Below are 19,931 nucleotides of genomic sequence, written 5' to 3'. Positions count from 1 at the left end.
GGCTGAGCCTCTTATGTTTCAGATTATGATTGTTGTCCCTTGTTTTTCTGCCCTGCACCACTGTGAAGAGCCTGGCTCTGTCTCCTCCGTGAGCTTCCCACAGGCACTGGGTGCTGCTGTTAGGTCCCCCTGAAGCCATCTCTGCTCCAGCTGAACAAGCTCAGCTATCCCAGCCTCTGCTCACAGGGCCTGTGCTCCAGCCCCACCATCTCGGGGGGCTTCCACTGAAATCCATCCAGTTTGTCAAAGTCTGGCTTGTATTGCTGGGGCTCAAAACTGGGTGCATTATCCTAGTGAGGGCTTTCTTGGCTTACTATCAGTTCTGTACTTTGGGAAGTTGCACAGCGTCAGTGCTGTATAAAAGCTGATCTTGGGAAGAACTGGCAGTCCTCAGGACAGGTTCTTACACACCTTTTCTCCCAAATCAGGGAAGCTTTGGTTTCCTTGGTCATTCCTCTTCACTCTTAGGGACCTGACATGAATGTTGATTCATGTTTGTCAGGATAACTAGCCGCTCTGCTCGGAGCAGCTGGATGCAGAGGCAAAGCCAAGCCAGGGTGTAGTGGCTCCCTGGATCTTCAGCAGCCATGACAACAGGGTGAGCTCTGCTCCCTCCCCATGAAGTCCTGTTTCCCCAAAGCATTAATAGGATCTATACGGCCTTTTATTTTAAGGAGACAAAGAGTTTTCTAGAGATAATCTCTTGCGAACTCTGGAGTTGATTTATTCTGTGCTTCCAGTTCTGGTGCTTTGTGTATTGCTTTTTTTTTCTTGTTGGTTAAGGCTAAAAAGCATGATTTAACACTTGCCAGGATAAACGTTTGCAGTGTGAATGCTGCTTTTGCTTTAAAGGTACCCTTGGGCAGTGGGAATTTGGGGTGAGGAAGTATCTTCTGTTTGGGTGATGACCTTGTTGAAACAAACTCTGCTCAAGACTCTTATTTTCAGGCTGCTTCTTTCTTTCTCCGCCCCCCTCCCGCCAGGATGTTTGTCCAGGTATGCCTGTACTTCTATTGCAAATGCTTGTGGCGCTGCCTGAAATTCGTGGTCAGGAAACTAACGGGTCGATGTGAATTACAAAGGATCTGTTACAATACCAAGCCTGGAGCTGCCAGGACTATGAAAATAGGTAACTGCAAAATCCTTCATTCTGCATGCCTTTGTACCTTTCTGCATGTGCTAAAAATAGTATGACCTCATTCTTAGAAATAAATAAATAGCTAAATCAATCCAATATAAACTTAGCTTGTCTGACATGATGCTTTCAAATACTGTTCTCTTACAGAGGCATCACTGAAAGGTTCAAAAAGTAAGGTGAGTGAAAGATCTCATCATTCACCTTTTTTGTTGCATCCTGTGCACTTGGTTTGCTCAGTCTGCTGTTTGCTCACCACAAAAAAATCACTTTAAGGTTTGATTATGATTTTACATTAAAACCATCTTCTACTGAAAAGGGTCCTGTGTCTGCAATAGCAGGTGATCTTGCAAAGTCAGGGAGAGTGTCCTGTGCTCCAGGGACAAGTACGCCATGGGACTGATGGAATCAAGGGAGCAACAGGTCATGGTGGAGATGATGTGATGTGTTGTAATTTAGGAGTTCTTGGCTTGATTCCTCCTCCTGTCTTAGAATTTCTGTAACGTACAGTCAGTCGTTTACACACTTTACACCACAGTTGTTTTGCCTGGAAACAGGTATAAAAGAGGCTGAAGGCAGCAGTACCTGTATAGCCAAGACAACTTTGTTCTCTGCTTTCTTTTTAAATACGTTAATGGAGAAGAGCCTCTGTCACGTTATCCTTTCACTGTAGCACTGGTTGTGCTAACCTAAATTCTTCTCACAAAACATTTGTGTACATGTTAAATAGCATCATTCAGCCGTTCATTTCTCTTTGGCATGAAAATCGGTGATGTTGAAACCCTTACCTAAACATTAGCAAAAACTATGTCATATAGCTCATAGTTCACCATGGTGCTTCCAAATATACTTCTAGCACAAACAGAAAGGCAGACTCTTATTTAAAAGGTCTGTATTTAAGCATCGTATAGTTTTGAGACAAGCACCAGAAAGTTCAACCTCTTAATTTTTGGAAGCCATGTTGATTTTCTTGAATACTGAACTTCCAGGGGCATCTCTACAAAGTGCAATGACATGTAAGAGAAAGGAAAAATGTTTTGCTGTGTTACTGCAACATGTCTGGGAGAGGGGGTGTCAAATGAAGGCTAGCAATTTCAGTGTAATTAGATGGATGATCTGAAGCTGCTTCTTGATCAAAGGCCTTAGTGCAGATCATCTTCACTGGCAGCCACCACAGAAATGTGATTGACTACAAGAGCACGGTGAAGCGACTAGAGTTCTGTTGTGGTTTAACCCAGCCAGCAACTAAGCTGGTGCTCTGAAACTAGTCAGTAGGGTTGAACAGACTGCAAAGGTGTGTATACATATTGAGTTGGGTCTTCTGGGCTCTTAATCTAGTTTTTTGGGTACCAAATTTACTATTGTTAACTTAATAGTTTCCATAAGAATTAATATGTGTTTAAAACCTCTTTTTAGCGGCTGCAAACTTCAGTAAGTGTTCACCCTGATGCTATTGAAAAAACTATAGATGACATCATGGAGCTGAAAAGGATTAATTCAGATATAAATCCACAGTAAGTCCATGGCTTCCTTACAAAACAAATGGGAATTATTGATTTCTTCAGTGCCTAGAAACGTGGTTCTCCATAGCGATCATGGCACGCGATTTGAAGCTGAATTCTGTCTCTCAGCATAAAACTCCAACTTAAGCTTTGCTGTCAAAAAGCTGATGGAAAAATGAATGATCTTTTATGGTGACTGTAATAGGCAAGTCCTGAGTCTCTTTATCTAGCTGCTTCCTGAATCATGCTGTCTTAGTATATTGTTGATGCATTGATTTGTGGGGGCCAATTCCCCAGGGATAAAATACAACCAAGGCAGGTGGTCCTGGCAGTGACAGTGATGGCTTCTTAGCAAGACTTCCCCTTTTAAGTAGGGAAGAAATCATCCTGTTGTAACTGATGTAAACGGTATACACCAACCACAACTGATTTATATTTTAAAATTGCCTTTAACTATCCAAACACAAGTTTTAATGATACAACATAGCTGACATTCTTTTAATAGTACAAGATCTTAATGGTAAGAAGAGATTGACAACAAACCATTAAATTTACAAGCATGTATTTGAAGAGTAAGCGATAACACTTTTGTGGTTGCCTTACCTCTCAGCCCCTAGCTTAAGGCACAAGACGGTCTAGGTCAGGAATCAGTGGGAGAAATGTTGAAGCTTGTATTAGTCAGGTGATTAGTCTGAGGTTCACTCCTCTTCCAAACTTGAAATTGATGTACGTAATCCAAAATGGGCATCCATAAATTGATAGCTGCTTTTCTTTAAGTGATCAGCATCAAAAGGTAAGGTGGTCCCAAGGTCTTGCTGCAACAACAAAACCCAAAAGCTCAGTTGGAAAAAATATAATTTTTTTTTCCGTCTCATTACAGGAATGACCCCCCAGCCCTACACCCCAGTGAAATGGACAGTAACTGGGTAGTCTTAAAATGAGGCCTCACTGATGATAGAGGAAATAGAGGACACTGGATGTCTCTCTAACTTGAGAGACAACTGTTGTGGACATGCCAGGAAAGACATGGACCTGTGGCAGCGGGTCCAGAGGAGGGCCACAAAAATGCTCAGAGGGATGGAACACCTCTCCTATGAGGACAGGCTGAGAGAGCTGGGGTTGTTCAGCCTGGAGAAGAGAAGGCTCCAGGGAGACCTTATTGCAGCCTTCCAGCACTTAAAGGGGGCTTCCAAGAAAGATGGGGACAGACTTTTTAGCAGGGCCTGTTGCGATAGGACAAGGGGTAATGGTTTTGAACTAAAAGAGGGCAGGTGTAGACTAGATCTAAGGAAGAAATTTTTCACACTGAGGGTGGTGAAACCCTGGCACAGGTTGCCCAGAGAGGTGGTAGATGCCCCATTGCTGGAACCATTCCAGGTCAGGTTGGATGGGGCTCTGAGCACCCTGATGTAGCTGAAGATGTCCCTGCTCATTGTAGAGGGGTTGATCTAGATGACCTTTAAAGGTCCCTTCCAGCTCAAAGATTCTATGGCTGCTGTCCACCCGGATTGAAAAAAATGGCCACTCAACCATTAAAGAAGGGAAGAAAGTAAGAGAAACAAGACAAAGAAAACACCTCATTCTCATAGGTGAGGGCCCTGTGAAGTTTTTCTGGGAGTGGGCCCAGAGCATTTCCAGGGATGTCACTTCACAGAACCTTGCCCACATGACTTTCAAAGGGAGGGTGATGAAAAAGCAGCCACTTCAAGTGGATGCGACACCATGCTGAGAGGCTGACCATCTGAGGAGGGTGTCACAGCTCTGGTACTCCTGTCTTGCACAGGATGCTGATAGCTGAAATTTGGAAAAAAATCAGTGATGGCAAAATTAGTGACGGTGACACATGAGGAAAAACTGCAGGATGTAAATGTGCTCAGCTCGGAGCCTGGCCTGTGGACATCAGTAACTGCAGTGTTAGCAGTCAGGCTGATTCGATTACTCCCTTCTCCATGTTGGACCCTTGGGTAGCTGGGTGGAATAATTCCAAGAAAAAACAAGGAATTCATTACAATAGTATTCTCCTTATGGCATTGCCTTTGGCCTCTGAAGAAATGCTGTCTTCCCGAAGAGAGCAAGCACAGAGGTGCAAATGACTTCTGCTTGCTTGAACCAGGCCCCCAAACCTTGTTACATTTTGAGTGATCTGTTCCTAATATTTAAAAAAAACAAACAAAAACAAACCACCAACCTTCCCCCAAAAAACAACTAAAAAAACCCAACAACCTTAACTATTTTTTGTTTAATCCAGGTGGTGGTCATATGCTTGGCACAGAACAAGTGATTAATTTTTTTGGACTGGAACCCATGCACTCAACATTTTATAGGACTCGGTCTTTCACACACCACACCCCCAATTTGGTGAAATATCTCTTTAAAACAGTGAGAAATAAGGGCCTGGGACATGCGAGGTGGTACCTCATACATAGATATGCACCCTGCCACTAAATAACTCATATTAAATTAATCATAGTTCTGCTAAACTTTAAGCATCTGCACTGAAGTTTTACATGTGAGCTGTTTATTTTATACTAAATTTTTCTGGAGAAGCTTCAGCAAAAGCAGGTCAGCTATTTCTTTAGACAGGATTAAGGAAAATCTATTGGCTTGCCTACTCTTGAACATAAAAAAACCTGCGTCCAAACTGTCTTGTTCAGCAGCTCTGACCCTTTCTTCTGGCCTTTCCTTGTATAGTAGAGACGTGAAATCTCCCGGGGTAAGGACAAGGGGCCATGTGTCATGCTATATGTGTTTCTGCAAATCTGTAGGCAGTTAGTTTTGTTACCGTAGCATCTTTGCAGAGCTGAACGAGCATCCCTGGGGTGTTTGCACTGAGCTGTTCTTGGATGCTGTGAGCTGCTGTGACCTGGAGAGAGGGGGCCCTTCATCGGCACCGCCGGGATAACAGGCCGTGTGTCTCGTGGTGGGAGCAAGCAGCTGGAATGACCAGGCGGTGACACGGGCAGTCTGCGCTACCTGTGGTAGCAGGCTGTGAAATACTGCCAGTTTTAGGCTCGCCTCCATCTCGTGGAGCACCTGGGGCTGAGTGGGGTGGGGGTGCAAGCCCGGGCAGGTTGTTCCTGTGCTCTGAGAACCGCCAGCACAGGGAGGAGACGTTGGGGCATCAGCCGCTCGCCCATGTCCTCTGCTGGGTGCTGCTGGGGCATCTGACTGGCTTTAGAAAAAGTGCAAACATGGCTTGCTTTGTAGATGTTGCGCAACTCGGAACTTAAAAATATATCTATTCTCTTAATATATGATTGCTGTGCTTTGCCACTGCCTGTGGTCTTCTGCTCTAAACTATTCTGAGGTTAGAGAGTAGTTAAAAACATTATGGCTGTGATTTACTGATGCACTACAGCAATTCATGTGCAGTCTTGTCAGGCTTTTCAGCTTTCTTTGAAATGCAGCCTTTCTGTAAAACTGTAGGTTATAGCAAGAGAAGCATGTTTAGAGAGAGAGAGAGAGAAAAAAACCACACACCCAAAAAAACAGCAAAGGAGGGAAAACACTGCACAGGTTATTCCAAAAGGGTTATAGCCACAAATAGCATGAAATTGCAGCAAGAGAAATTACCTAAGATGACATCTCTGATTCTGTAGATTAATCTCAAAAGATAAGCGGTGAAAATCCTTCTGCTCAGAAAATTTACAGTATTACAGCATAAACAAAATGTTTCTGTATATCAAACAAGACAGATGAGGAACCTGTGCAGCTTCATATTAGCGCAGTCTGTGTTCCACAGAGGAATGAGGGTACGCATCTAACTGTGCCTTCCGAATTCACAGTACGTGTTCAGATAACTTCAAACATTATTAAAAAGTAAAGAGTTTAGTCCCATACATAATCAGTATTCTTACGAGCATGGCAGTTGTGTACTACATGACTTGTATTTAATATTTTTGACAATGAGGGTGGTGACACTAGCAGGGGTTGCCTGGAGAGGTGGTAGATGCCCCATCCCTGGGAACATTCCAGGTCAGGTTGGACGGGGCTCTGAGCTACCTGCTGGAGTTGAAGATGTCCCTGCTCATTGCAGGGGGGTTGGACTAGATGACCTTTGAAGGTCCCTTCCAACCCAAAGACTCTATGATTACAAAATCCGAACCTAAAACTAAGTAAGTCTCTGCAACGTAAAGCCTCGGAAGCCACATGTTTGGTTTGATTTTTTTGTTTGTTTGTTTTGCTTGGGGGAGGTATTTTGTTTTGGGTTTTTTTAGTGATGCATCAGGAAATATAAAAAGGAAATGTAAAATCTGCATTATAATGAAGGGAGAGCCATTATGGTGATTCTTAACAGGAGACTGGGAAAAAAGACTCTAGAGGCAGATCTTTGAACTACAGTACTTCAGGGTTTTGGCTGCTTTATGTGAGCTTTTGTGGCATGGAAGCAAAATGAATATTTTTAGCTTTTTACTGAGTTCCCCACCCACCTCTTTTTAAGTTCACATCTCTGGTCTCAGGGCATTGTTTGAGAAGCTGCCATTTGCATGAGAGGAGAGATTCAGTGATGTGCTTGTAGCAGGTGTTTAACACAGCTGTGTATAGTTACAATGAGATTTCAGTGTGTGAAAATTCACAGTTCAAAAATTTTTTAAAAATCCCAAATTTTATTATCTAAGGAATGCACTAAATAAGACTATGCATTTCACAAGGCCTTGTTTTATGTAATACCAATCTCTTGGAAATTCTCCCATTGTAATTAAAGTGTTAGACTATCAATTCATTGACATAACATTACTCATATGAATTAAGCAAGTATGTACACTGTAGTGCTGTTTCATGGTTAACATATGACAGTTGGATTACGTTGCTCCTTATCCCCCCCATCAGGTTGGGAGTATCTCTTCAGGCGTGCCTGCTGCAGATTGTGGGGTACAGAAACCTGATTGCAGAGGTTGAAAAGCTGCGCAGAGAACAGTATGATTCGGAGAATCCGCAACATGAGGAAATGCTTCTCAAGGTAGGTGCTTAAGAGGTACTTAGAGGGCATCCTTTTTTCATGCCTGCTCCAAATGGCTTGATTTATAAACCTCTTTAAAACACCGAGAGGCGTTGTTGCCTTCCTCTATCCTGTACCTGTTTTAAGATGAGGCTATACAGCATATTAATCTAGTCTGGGTGTAACACCTGCCAAGCAAGCAGCTCATTCCCTGGTTGATGAACGGATGTCCCTTGGCTGGACTATGTCTAGGCACTGGATACGCAGCTCTTACTGCAGTTAACAGCTCTGTACTGTGAGCTCTGGAAAAAATAGATGTATATCCTACTTCTGTGCACCCTTCTTCAAGGTGAGAAGGGTATTTTTCTCTCCTAACAAGAAAAACTATTTTTTTTTTTTTCTAAATAGCTTGGATTTTTGATAGAGCTTGTCTGTGTATCCCAATGGCAAAACTCTAGCTTTCATCGTGAGCTTTTCACAGGTGAGGAGCACTGAGGAGCTGGCTGTGGTCTCCCGTCCTAGTCACCCAGCCTGTAAGGGCCAGGTCCTGGTTCTTAGATGCTCCTGAGAATCATGTCAGCAACGATGTGTAGTCACGCAAGTGCTTTAAAAACATAACTGCAGGAGAATAAAAGCAGAATGGAAACTGAGCATTTGTCTGAGGGGAGATTAAACGGTGCAGTTTATATTGTAAAACTCGCAATGTTGAAGAAAATATCAGTTTCACCATCTGCCTCCAGTGTAACCTGTGTATGAGCGCTTGTTTACAGCGGGCATTTTGCTTTTGCGAATTCTCATGTGAAATGGAAGTATGGCCAAGGGTTTAATTCTGTTTCCAGCCCACGCTGGGGAAGAATAGGCCAGTTGCTTTTCATTCCTTGCAGGTATTCCGCTAAGTGATCTCTGCAATGGGTAATTCAAGCTCCTAATATCTTATCATTTATTCATGTTTACCAGGAGGGCACTTTATGAATGAGAGAAAGATGAACTTAATGTGATTGAACTAATGAATAATACTGTATTTACTCTCAATGGATGAACAAGATAGATAGCAAATATGATTTAAACAATGATGCTTTATGCAGTCATTACAAAGTGAAAGCATTGAAGTTTTAAGCTTCCTAAGACATTTCATTTTAAATGCAGTTAGAATTGCTAAAATTAATACCATTTCGGGGGGGGTTATTTGGAAAATGTGCATACAGCTCTCCCTTGGGTAGGCTTTGTCTAACTGCATTTCTTGAGGCCCTACTCACCAACTTATGGGTTATGGAGAACATCTGATTTCTTATAACAAACTCATACTTTGCTAAGTGTATTATGACACATGAGGTGTGCAGAAAGGTATGTATTTGCCAGGCATACCGGTTTAGGCTTCTTTTAGGTGAGGTGTCTAGCTAAAGCTAAACATGATATTTAGGCACTGAAGTTGCTGGACTGGTGCAGTGAAGTAGATTTATTCTGGCTGAGGATCTGGCTTGTGAAACCACTTTGTCTTTTTTTTTTTTTTTTCCCCAAATGTGAGATCAATGAATGATTTACCCTTTAGTTAAATATGAAGGTGGCACATGCTATTCTTGTATGGATTTTTTTTTTTTTTTTAAAATGTTCTCCAATTTGTTCTTTAGCACTGTGGTAGCCAAGTCCAGCACTCCTGATTTATAACCCGTCCAGAGACTTGCAAAAGATGCTGGAGAAAAGATTGCTGCAGAGCCTCAGGGACCTGAGGGCTGATTGCCTGCTGCTCTGTCAGTGATTTACAACCAAATTCCAGCCCATTCCTGTCTCTGTGCTTATGGAGGCAGACGCTAGTTTGCCGCACAAAGCATGAACAAAACAAGTCCTTGTGCGAGATGTTACAGCAGCTGCCAATATGGTTGGAAGGGCCTTGTAGGGCTGAAATGTCTGTGATACTTGAGAGTAGTTTGGGATTTCCCTCCCACCCTTGTCACCCCAAGAAACTTAATTTGAATTTATATTTGGGTTGCTGGGACAGCAACACAGTGATGCTACATGATACTTAGCTTGGTTTGAAGAGAAGAAAAATCCATACTAATATGTGGAAGATTAATTATGTTTTACCTGTAATCTTCCTAGTTGTGGAAGTGCTTGAAGCCCAGCTCGCCACTGAAAGCTCGGATTTCGAAGCAGTGGTGTGAAATTGGTTTCCAAGGTGACGATCCTAAAACTGACTTCAGAGGGATGGGTCTCCTGGGCTTATATAACTTGGTGTAAGTATCTTCCTCTGTAGATGGGTTTATGTACGTCTGAAGTCATGAAAAGCAGCATCACTTGCAGATCTTTAGCAAGTACTGTGGGAATAACTTAGAAGAGTGTTAGGAACTTCATATAAAAATGAAAGAATTTACTTGCTATCCCAATTTTTGGAGGGTTTCTCTTCTCAAAGGGGTCTTCTTTCTTTCTTTCAGTATTCCTAATTCAACTCAGTAACACTGCTTGCTAAGCCCTTTTTTTTTTTTTTTTTTTTTGTTTCTCTGTGACACAGTACGTTAGCACTCTTCCCACAAGAAAGAAACTGTAAAATACTTTTTAACAAATATATAGACCTCCTTAAACAAAATGCCCTGGAAGTGGGTAAGTGGGAGGGTTATGTTACTGCTCAGCTTTCTTGTTTGGGAATTTCATGCAGAAATCTTAAGCAAAACACTTGAAGTGCAGCCACTGATGACAGTCGTCCATAGTTGGACTACTTTAATTTCTGTTGATACTCAAAATGAAGCAGTGAGTTTACATCGCTCCTCCCTTCCGCCTCACGCACACCAGGTGTCGGTACTGTAATTGTTGGTAAGAAGTTGGTAATTCAGGAATTGATCAATGCCTCTTATTTCCTCCAACCCTTGTATCTACTCCAGGTAGTTACATAATTTAGAAATGTTTGGTAAAATAACCTCTGCCTATGAGGGGAAAGGTATTTTCTTTTACAGATTGAAGGATGTAAATCATCCACGGTCCATATGTTGTTTTCTAGCAAAGCTCAGTTGAGGATCTAGTCTCTTGACTCTGGCTTTGAACTTCCAGTGGAGATGAATCCCTACCACGTATTTAATTTCTTAAGTCTCCTGTGATGACTGTTATCTTGCTTAATGAATCTGCCAGATCAAGAAGCCTGAACTGCTTTCTCTTGAGCCCAGCAGCCAACACGCTCTAGTAATAAGCAACTGACTTTCTGTAGGGTGGGTAGAAAGGGGACTCTGGTAATGCACGTTTACTAACCACTTACAGGATTGCACTTGTAATTTGAGGCTGCTTTTCTCTTTCATTTTGGGTTTCTGGTAGCTTAATAAATTTAACACATTAAAGGCTACTCATACTGCATAACTCATGTAGTGACCTTTAAAAGCGTGTGTATTTTGTTGTGTTTCTTTAACAATTCACCCTAAACATACATCTCTGCAGGTATTTTGCTGAATGGGACACTGAGGTAGCTCAGCAAGTTCTCTCTGATTCTCTTCAGCCTAAATACAGGTAATGCTCAAGTCAAGAAAAAATAACTCGAGAGAGTACTGTGCTGGGGGGAGGGATGTGTGTGGTGGTGCTGGGTTTTTTTCTTTCTTTTTGTTGGGCATAGGCTTGGGTATTGCCCAACAGGTAGCGTATTGCCACATGCTATCTGTTTTCAAGTGCTGATCCTGAAAACCGATCAAGTCCAAGAGGCAAATATATACTGAATCTTAGAAATAGTTACACTCTGTTAAATGTTTTCACTTATACTTCTAATTTCCAGTGATTTTTTTGTATTTTTATTTACCTTTCTTTCAATTCTTTTGTCTTTTCATAATGAAGGGAAGTCACTAAGAAGGAAATAAGGTATTTTTTTTCTTTTCTCTTAGTTTTATGAGACTCTACATGTAAACAAAGATCAAACCGTACTGCAGTTTGCCATGTTATAAACTGAGAATCTTTGTTGCAACATCAAGAGATCTGTATTCCTTTCTGTAAAGTTAACTCGAGTGTAGCTGATGGTGCAACACTGGGTATATCTGAGCATGCTTATATATAAAGAATGAAATCAGCCTTACTTGATGTAGCTAAAGGACTGTATTTTAGACCTATTTAGTACCAGGCTTAACAAACAAATTTTGGGTGACTTCTATCTGTAGGGAAAAAGTCTAAGCAATGCCACTATGGTCACAACAGCTGTGACTGACTTGGTGATCAAAAGTAGCCAAGGACTTGTTAGGAGGCCCCTTTATAGTCACATATTCTGGCTGCCTTCAATAATGAGGGTATAATCTGGCTGGTCTGTTGTCCTGACTGTTGAGAGATCAGGTAGATTCAAGTGGCAAAAATTTTGTGTTGTGAATGATTTGTGGCTAGGAGACTTATTCCATAATTTCCCGGGGGGGGATGGGAGATGCCTCTTAGCCAGTTACGTAGTAATCAGTTGCCTTAAAAGACATTTGTCTTCTATCAGTAATGTTAGATATCCATACAGCAGGTCCACATCTGAATCCTGTGAACCTTTTGATCTCCTCAGTATTTTGTGTTTGAGTTCCCAATGGCAATTTTGTGATTAAAAGCACTTGGAACACATCAGTGTTCTTCATTTACATGTTTGATTACCAAGGACTGTCTTGGAGTGCTGTGTGAGCACGTACGATTTCTATCCCTTGAAAGAGCATTCAGTAGAAAGTAGATGCTGCTGGTGGTGCCCGTGGTGTTCTTCCTGGTGTGGTTGCTTAGCAGCTATGCTGGTTTCTGATGTGATAGTGAGCAATGTAATTTCTATTTCTGTTGAACTGCATTACTTGTCCACATCCTACATGTGCCACCTTTTATTATTCAATGTTTGCTTGGGGTTTTGTAACTGACGTTATGCCACAGCCTACAAAGATGCTTAAGATTTTAGGGAATGAATGAAGACTGATGTATTCTTGTATGCTAAGCCATTTGGGAGGTGAAGTTTTGTCCTCACGCATGCCACCGGGTAACACTCGGGTCAGGATGGGCATGAACCTATTAGCATCTTTAATATGATGTCAACAATTTTTAAATACCGTATTTACATTAAGTTCAGGGGATTGTTTTTAGTGTAGGATATACTTATTGTAGTTCAAGTATAGTCCAAGAGCAATGCTTTCACACATGGCTGTCTGTAATTTGGGATCTAAAGCTTGCAAACTCTGATCCGCCTTACCAAGGCAAAAACCCCACAGGCATGTAAGTAGCCCACTGGTTAGGATTGGTTCTGTTCCTGCTTTTAGGTGGTGATGAATGCAGGCAACAGTTTCTGCTAAACTTGCTCCATTTGAGTAGATTAAAACCCAGTTAGTGGGATGTCAGCTGGCTGGTTGCATCACACAGCTTTTTTAAATGAAACTTACTGAACGGCTGAAATTTAGTCTAAGATCAATCTGTTCCCTAACTAATTTTGTTTTAATGGAGGGGCTCTCTGTGTCCTTGAAAAGCTCTGCATTATTGTGCCAAATAATAGGAAATATTGTTGTTTATTTTTGGCTCTTGAGTGGCTTCTAATTTGGCTGGACATAAAAACATTCTATCAGAGGAGTATACTTCATGTTTGCTTGGGGTTTTGTAACTGACATTATGCCACAGCCTACAAAGATGAATCATGCTTCCTACTTCCAGTCACCTACAAAGGTGAATTATGCTTCCAGTGATGAGTGTCATGTATATGCCTGAAAACACAAAAGGCTAAAACCACCTTGGATTAGTTAAAAGAAATGTAATATTTTAAAGTTTTTATATAGCTTAGACTTAATTGAAATGGATCATCTTTGTGGTCAATATAGAAAATAACTGTATTTTACTGACAGCACTAGCGTAGGCTCATAGTTTGTAACAATGAGACGATTTTATCAGCAATGCTATAAAGCCAGTTACCCATTTCAAGTCCTTTTATACCAATCCATTCAGTCAAAAGCAGAGTTAAATGTGACTAGCCATATGAATGGGGGTAAAATACTGTGTCCAGTCAATGTTACAATATTGGAGAAATAGAAAATATTTGTCAGTTAGTAATGCATGGCAATATCTGGATTATAAATCTCTTTTTCCCCTTAGTCAATTCAGTAAAGCCGAATGGGAGAAGAAGAAGTTTGACAAGGCAATTGGGTAAGTTTAATTTTTTTTTTTAAGTTGCCACAAACACAATAGTTAACAATGATGCTGTATATTGGAGGGGAAAAAGGTGTTTCCTGGTTACTTTTTAAAGGAAACTTCAGTGTACATACTAATATGTATTGTCTTAACCACACCTTGGTTTTGATCAAAAATTACAGTAGAAGCACTTTGAAGTGAGTATTATGAAAAATAACCCAAAAATTTGTAGCAAGGAGAAGCTTTCTCTGTGTGCTATGAATAGCGCAGTAATGAATATCTATTTAATTCTTCTTAACACATAATGTGATCAAGTCTCACTTCTTACTGTCAGGGTAGGTTCTGATCTCCTTTCAGTGAAGTATAATAGGGAAGAAATAGTAGTGAAGTTTTTTTCTTCTTAAGCAGTAGCTTTGGTATAGCTGCATTATTTGTGAGTATGGAACTGGATGTTCCTTCTAAGTGTATCTGAAAATCTGTAATACAACATTTTAATGCCTGTATTTAATTTTTCTGTGAAACTTGCCATCAAGCCTCATGTTGTGGTTAATTTCTGGACTCATATTTATTATTTTTTCCTCCTGAAATAAAAGTGTTTTGCTTGATAGAGATAACTGAAAAAATACCCAGGATGGTCTACAGAAGACAGCTGTGTTTAGAGGGAAAAAAAAACAACAGCACAACAACAAAAAAATCACTGAGTAACTAAACAAGTTTGCTTTTATCACTAAATGTTAGTGTGGGACACTTATATGTTTTCTTGGGAAATAGTCACTGCCAGAAATGCGTTCTTTATGCAACAGGCTCACAAGTTAAATAACTTCCAATTTCTGAGTTCTGTTGTGTCTAAATATACTTTCCTTGTTGATTTGTCTTAGCAGGACAGGGTTTTCCTTCATGAGTCTGACTTTCTTATTTCTGTTTCCAGCATGCTCTTAGGTTTGTGCCTGTTTTCTGGCCTGCGTATCGAGTTCTTTTGTTAGGAACAAATTGGAGCTGACTCAGATGGATTGTTTTCTCAGGCTTTTTAGCCATATGAATGTCTTTATAGGACTGACTGTCGAAACCTGATGTTCCTAGCTGTGTGTAATGCATTCCAGTTGGGTGGACGGGTTAAAATAGCAAATGATGGGTCACCCTGCAGACACAGCCACCGTGTGGAGTGCTCACCCCATGTCAGAGGCGAGCACAGGGATGCCTGGGCTTGTTCATATTCCTCAGGAATGAATCTGTGCTGCTCCACTGAATGTTGGCCCAGTAATGAAACTCCTGGTTTAACTGTGACCATATGTTTCACAAGGGAAACACTGCCATTAGAGTGTACAAAGCAGGCAGGATAAATGTTCTCATTTTCCACCTCTCTACCTTGGAAGCTCATGAGGGAGAGAATTAATACATCTCAGTAGCACACAATCTGCAGCGTTGGTGTCATCAGTGTTTATTATAGTGTGCTGAAAGAAGACAAACTGTCAACAAACGTTGCTGCTTTTTCTTACAGCTATTCTTTTGCCATTGTGGGCATTAACATAACAGATCTCGCATACAACCTGCTTGTGAGTGGAGCTCTGAAGACCCATTTCTACAACGTTGCTCCAGAAGCTCCAACACTAACTCACTTTCAGCAGACGTTCTGTAAGTGGTGGTGGTGGGGAAATATATAATTTGTACTCTTGCTAACTCTTCTGTACTACCCATGCCTTAAAAAGGCAAATCTTGTAAATCTACTGACATAACACAGACATCATGCTAGTCTTGCTCTCCTGTCTTTAGGATACTTGGCTGACGTTCTGAGTCGTGATGTGTGCCACTACCAAACCAAGGGGTAGAACAATCAAAACAAAAAAACCAAAATTGCAAAACAAAGAAAAAAAACCCATAACACTAAGCACCTGAACAAGTTCCCTTCCTATCATAGGTTTTAAATAATAAGAAGAAACTTTAAGATACTTTAAAGAGCTTCTAGAGATGCTTCCTCATAAATCCAACTGTCTTAAGCTGTCCACATCCACATTCAAGTGTTACGCTGTACCCTTCGGTAGATTTGTCCCCCCCTCAAAACTGATGCTTTCCCAGCACTTTCCCCTGTATTTGAGCATCCCTTCTATGGCACAGACATGCTGTGCATCCTTGCACAGTGGGAGCAACACTTCTAATATTTTTCAATGTGTAGGCAAGAAACCTGTAAGTTCTCAAGATGCACTGTCTTCCACACTTATGACAGTTGCAAAGGTTTTGTTGTTTTGGTTTTTTTTTGGGGGGGGGGGAAGGGAGGGACGTGTTGGTGTTTGGCTATTCAGGTAACAAATTTTTTGGTTTTGCAGGTATAATACTTTATTGTTTAACTGTATAAATGCAAATATTACTGTTCTGTGCATCTTTTTAAGTAGTATGATTGAATGTATTAATATTAAAGGATGCTATTTAATAAGACTCATTAACCCAAAATCTTGTGTGGGCAGATATACTGTAGCAGAGCTTTCCCTTTTGTCATGGTTTCTGGGCTGCTGCTCTAGATAGGCTGGCTGATAGGAGATCTGGGCAGTTTAGCAGCATTTTTGTCTTCGGTAGTCATTGACTTGATAAATAAAAAAATACAGATAATTTTCTACCTAAATATCCACTTACGCATCTTCAGGTTGTTTTCATTGGAAGGGTTACTCTTTTTACCAAATTCCTGATGTGCCCATAGGTATGTGAATGTATGTCTCTAGTATGATTGGTTTGGCTCCTGTATTTTCATATCCTATTCTTGGTTCTGTTTTTTTGCCGCATGTAAAATCCCCCACCACTGAATTTAGCAGGGGGAAGAGACTTGTTTTAGTACCTTTACAGTGTCTTGTTGATACTGGCAAAGTCTTGGCTGCAAGAGGGACTGTTCTGCTGGCTAAACCTGTGACTGTGCCCCAGGACCAGTGTGTCTGCTGACCAGCGTGGCCAGTCTATCATGAAAATGCAGGAGGGAGAGCTGATTTTTTGACAGCTCTTCCCTGTACAGCCCATGTGTATATGACTGCTGAAGTGGGATAAAACTTGCATGGGTATCTGGTGTAGTAATGGGCCAGTAAAGGTGGTGGATGTTCTTACAACACTGCCTGCGATCCTAGGAAAAACTTGAGGTTATCAAATGGACATTATTTTACGGAAATCATAGAACCATAGAACAGTTTGGGTTGGAAGGGACCTTTAAACGTCATTTAGTCCAATTCCCCTGCAGCGAGCAGGGACATCTTCAACTAGAGCAGGTTGCTCGAGGCCTCTCTCCACTCGGATTTGCCCTGTCCAACCTGACTTTGAATGTCCTAACACTACAGGCCCTGCTAAAAAGTCTGTCCCCATCTTTCTGATAAGCCCCCTTGAAGTACTGGAAGGCCTCCTCTTCTCGAGGCTGAACAACTCCAACTCTCTCAGCCTGTCCTCACAGGAGACGTGTTCCATCCCTCTGAGCATTTTTATGGCCTCCTCTGGACCTGCTCCAATAGGTCCATGTCTTTCCCGTGCTGAGGGCTCCAGAGCTGAATGCAGGACTACAGGTGGGGTGTCACAAGAGCGGAGTAGAGTGGCAGAATCATGTCCCTCGACCTGCTGGCCACGCTGCTTTGGATGCAGCCCAGGAGATGATTGGCCTTCTGGGCTGCAAGCACATGTTGCCGGCTCATGTGCAGCTTTTCATCCACCAGTCCCCCCAAGCCCTTCTCGGCAGGGCTGCTCTCAGTCCCTTCATCCTCCAGCCTGGATGCATACTGGGGGTTGCCCCAACCTAGGTGCAGGACCCTGCCCTTGGCCTTCTTGAACCTCATGAGGTTCACATGGGCCCGCTTCTCCAGCTTATCCCGGTCCCTCTGGATGGCATCCCATCCCTCAGGTGTGTCAACGGCACCACTCAGCTTGGTGTCATCTGCAGACTTGCTGAGGGTGCACTTGATCCCATCAACAGACAAACTTTCCTGGAGCAAAGACAATTCATGCGGAAATCATCTGTTTGAGTCTGACAAATCCTTGCTCTTATGCTCTTGCAGCTTTGCTCTTCTCCTCTCCCTACTGCAGTCATCCCAGGTTTTCTTCAAATTTCCTTCAAATACAGACACCGTTACGCTGCATCAGATGCCTACAGGCTGCCTGACTAGTAGAGGAACACAACGGTTGTACTTGCATGGACCTCCTAAATGCTGATCCACCATGTCATCTCATCTGCACCCTTCTACTCCCTCAGGCCATGGGTACACACGTGAAGCTGAGAATTGCATTTGTCCCACTGCTCTTGGGCTCTGTTGCATTCTCTGAACGTACAAGCAATGCATGAAACTGCATTGCTCAGTGGCATGCTCAACACAGTCACTGCTGAAGTACAGAAGGTACCTCTTGGAAATCTCCTAGATTTTGGGGGATGAAGATCTAACGATGTTGTACACTTTATATAGGGTTGGTTTGTGTTTGTTTTTTTTTTTTAAAGGGGTTTTACTGATCTTTTCTTTGAAAGTAATATCTCTTGGAATGAAACAGACTGTGCCTGTTGGAATATATGGAAGAGATTTGAAGGTTCTTAAAGTACCTTTTGAATGAAGTTTCTCAAATCGATGATGGGGGAAAAATAATCACTGTGCAAATATACTGTGAAATCTAAGTTAGAAGTATGTGTGCTGTAATTGTCATACAATAGAAATAAATGGACAAAAGCAATTAATCCTTTTTTACAAAAAATGGCCTCACTTTCTGGAATACAGAAAACTTACTTGTACATTTTTTGCTGTGTTGGGATGAAAGATTATAATTCCTCAATGGTTCATCTGCTGTGGGAGTTGGGATCAAGAGGTTGGGTCCAGTTTATTGAAGTCCTGGTGCTGGCTGTAACATTTTTCATAGAATCATAGAATCTTTGGGTATGAAGGGACCTTTCAAGGTCATCTAGTCCTTTTCTTGTCAGTGAAACTCTTTGAGTCCAAGGACGGCACAGAACTGAGAGAGTAAAGGCCTTAATCCGAGCCTGTATATTAAACCCACTTTGGAATCAAGGTCCTTCCTATAACAGGGATATCTTACCAAAGCTAGTGGTTCTGTGTATCACCTTTTCATTCTTCTCTTCAGGACCATTTCCAGCAAGGTCATGCACACATGAGGTAAAATTGCGCATGAGGACGAGGTGTTAATACAGAAAGAGGTGATAGTAACTGTTATGTCACTTACGAGCACGTTCTTTTTGAGTGGAGAGTAAGCAACATTCCCATGAGGAAATATCTGTGAGGCAGAACTTGAATATAAACAAAAGGGTGGTGGAGCAGCGTCAGCAGCATCTTCCCCTGCTTTTATACCCATTAGTTTAATGTTTTAGTTCGTGTATCCATATGTCAGGACAACTAGTGATTTGTTGTATTTATTGTGAGAAGTTCTGCTGATGTATAATACTCATTAAACTTTGGGTTTGTCCAAAATGGGTTTTGTCTTGTCCCTGCGTAGTGTTGTGAGGTGTCAGACTTCAATGACCGGGATTCTCTGTGTAAATCATAATTGTTAATAGCAGGTTTTTTCTAATTTTGTATGTGGGCTTTACATACTGTATTTATCTCAACTTCTCCCTTTTTATTATTTTGTAGGCTACTTAATGCATGAATTCCACAAATTCTGGATTGAAGAGGATCCACTGGACATAATGGAGTTCAATCGTGTCAGAGAGAAATTCCACAAGCAAATCTTGAAACAGCTTCAGAATCCAGAGATGGCTCTGTGCCCTCATTTTGCTGCGTCAGAAAATTTAATCAATATGTAGTTACTCACTTGATTTTATTTGGAAACACTGCCTCACTCTTGTGTTGGATCACTAGTTAGACCATCACTAGCATACTGAATGACCATGGCGATTGTATGCATGTTTTTGGTGCAGTATTCATCTATTTTTGTCACACGTAGTAGATCCCCTTAGGCTTCTCATGCTGGGGATTGCTCATTGGAAATGGGTGCTCATATTGCGGCATTATGCAGTGTTATGTTCTGAATTGATGTCCGTTTATCAGAGTTTTTCTATTTTTTTAGACTTCCCTCATAATTCAGCATTGACAATTGAATTGTATTTCTCTAGCTGTGTTTTTGTACATGTGGAATAAGTAGCTGGATCTTGTATCGTGAAAGCTTTTTAACTTCTTGGTGTGTTTTAAGATAACTACTGGCATTTCAAGCAAAATATATGTTTGGACCTCATCTAGAAAATAATGTGTGTAATTTAATCTGATGCAGGCAAACATATTAAAGTCCAGTTTTCTCCATGCGGCCATATATGCTTAAT

The 19,931-nt window shown here is 41.5% G+C and overlaps 1 protein-coding gene across 1 annotated transcript; it reads left to right on the top strand.

Moving 5' to 3' along the window:
- Positions 1-984: 984 nt before the first annotated feature.
- ELMOD1 (ELMO domain containing 1) lies at positions 985-19,418 on the top strand (the record flags this gene model as incomplete). The annotated part of the gene is made up of 10 exons (XM_082002884.1): positions 985-1,129; positions 1,286-1,314; positions 2,552-2,649; positions 7,468-7,597; positions 9,674-9,807; positions 10,994-11,062; positions 11,381-11,404; positions 13,622-13,672; positions 15,156-15,289; positions 19,246-19,418. The coding sequence occupies 10 exons, from the start codon at positions 985-987 to the stop codon at positions 19,416-19,418; spliced, it is 987 nt and encodes a 328-aa protein (XP_081859010.1).
- Between the last annotated feature and the right edge of the window lie 513 nt (positions 19,419-19,931).

Source organism: Phaethon aethereus, assembly GCF_964289735.1.
Source record: "Phaethon aethereus genome assembly, chromosome: 1".
Classification (NCBI taxonomy): Eukaryota; Metazoa; Chordata; class Aves; order Phaethontiformes; family Phaethontidae; genus Phaethon; species Phaethon aethereus.
Note: the sequence above shows the minus strand (reverse complement) of the source record. Positions and strands in the feature narration are given on the sequence as shown.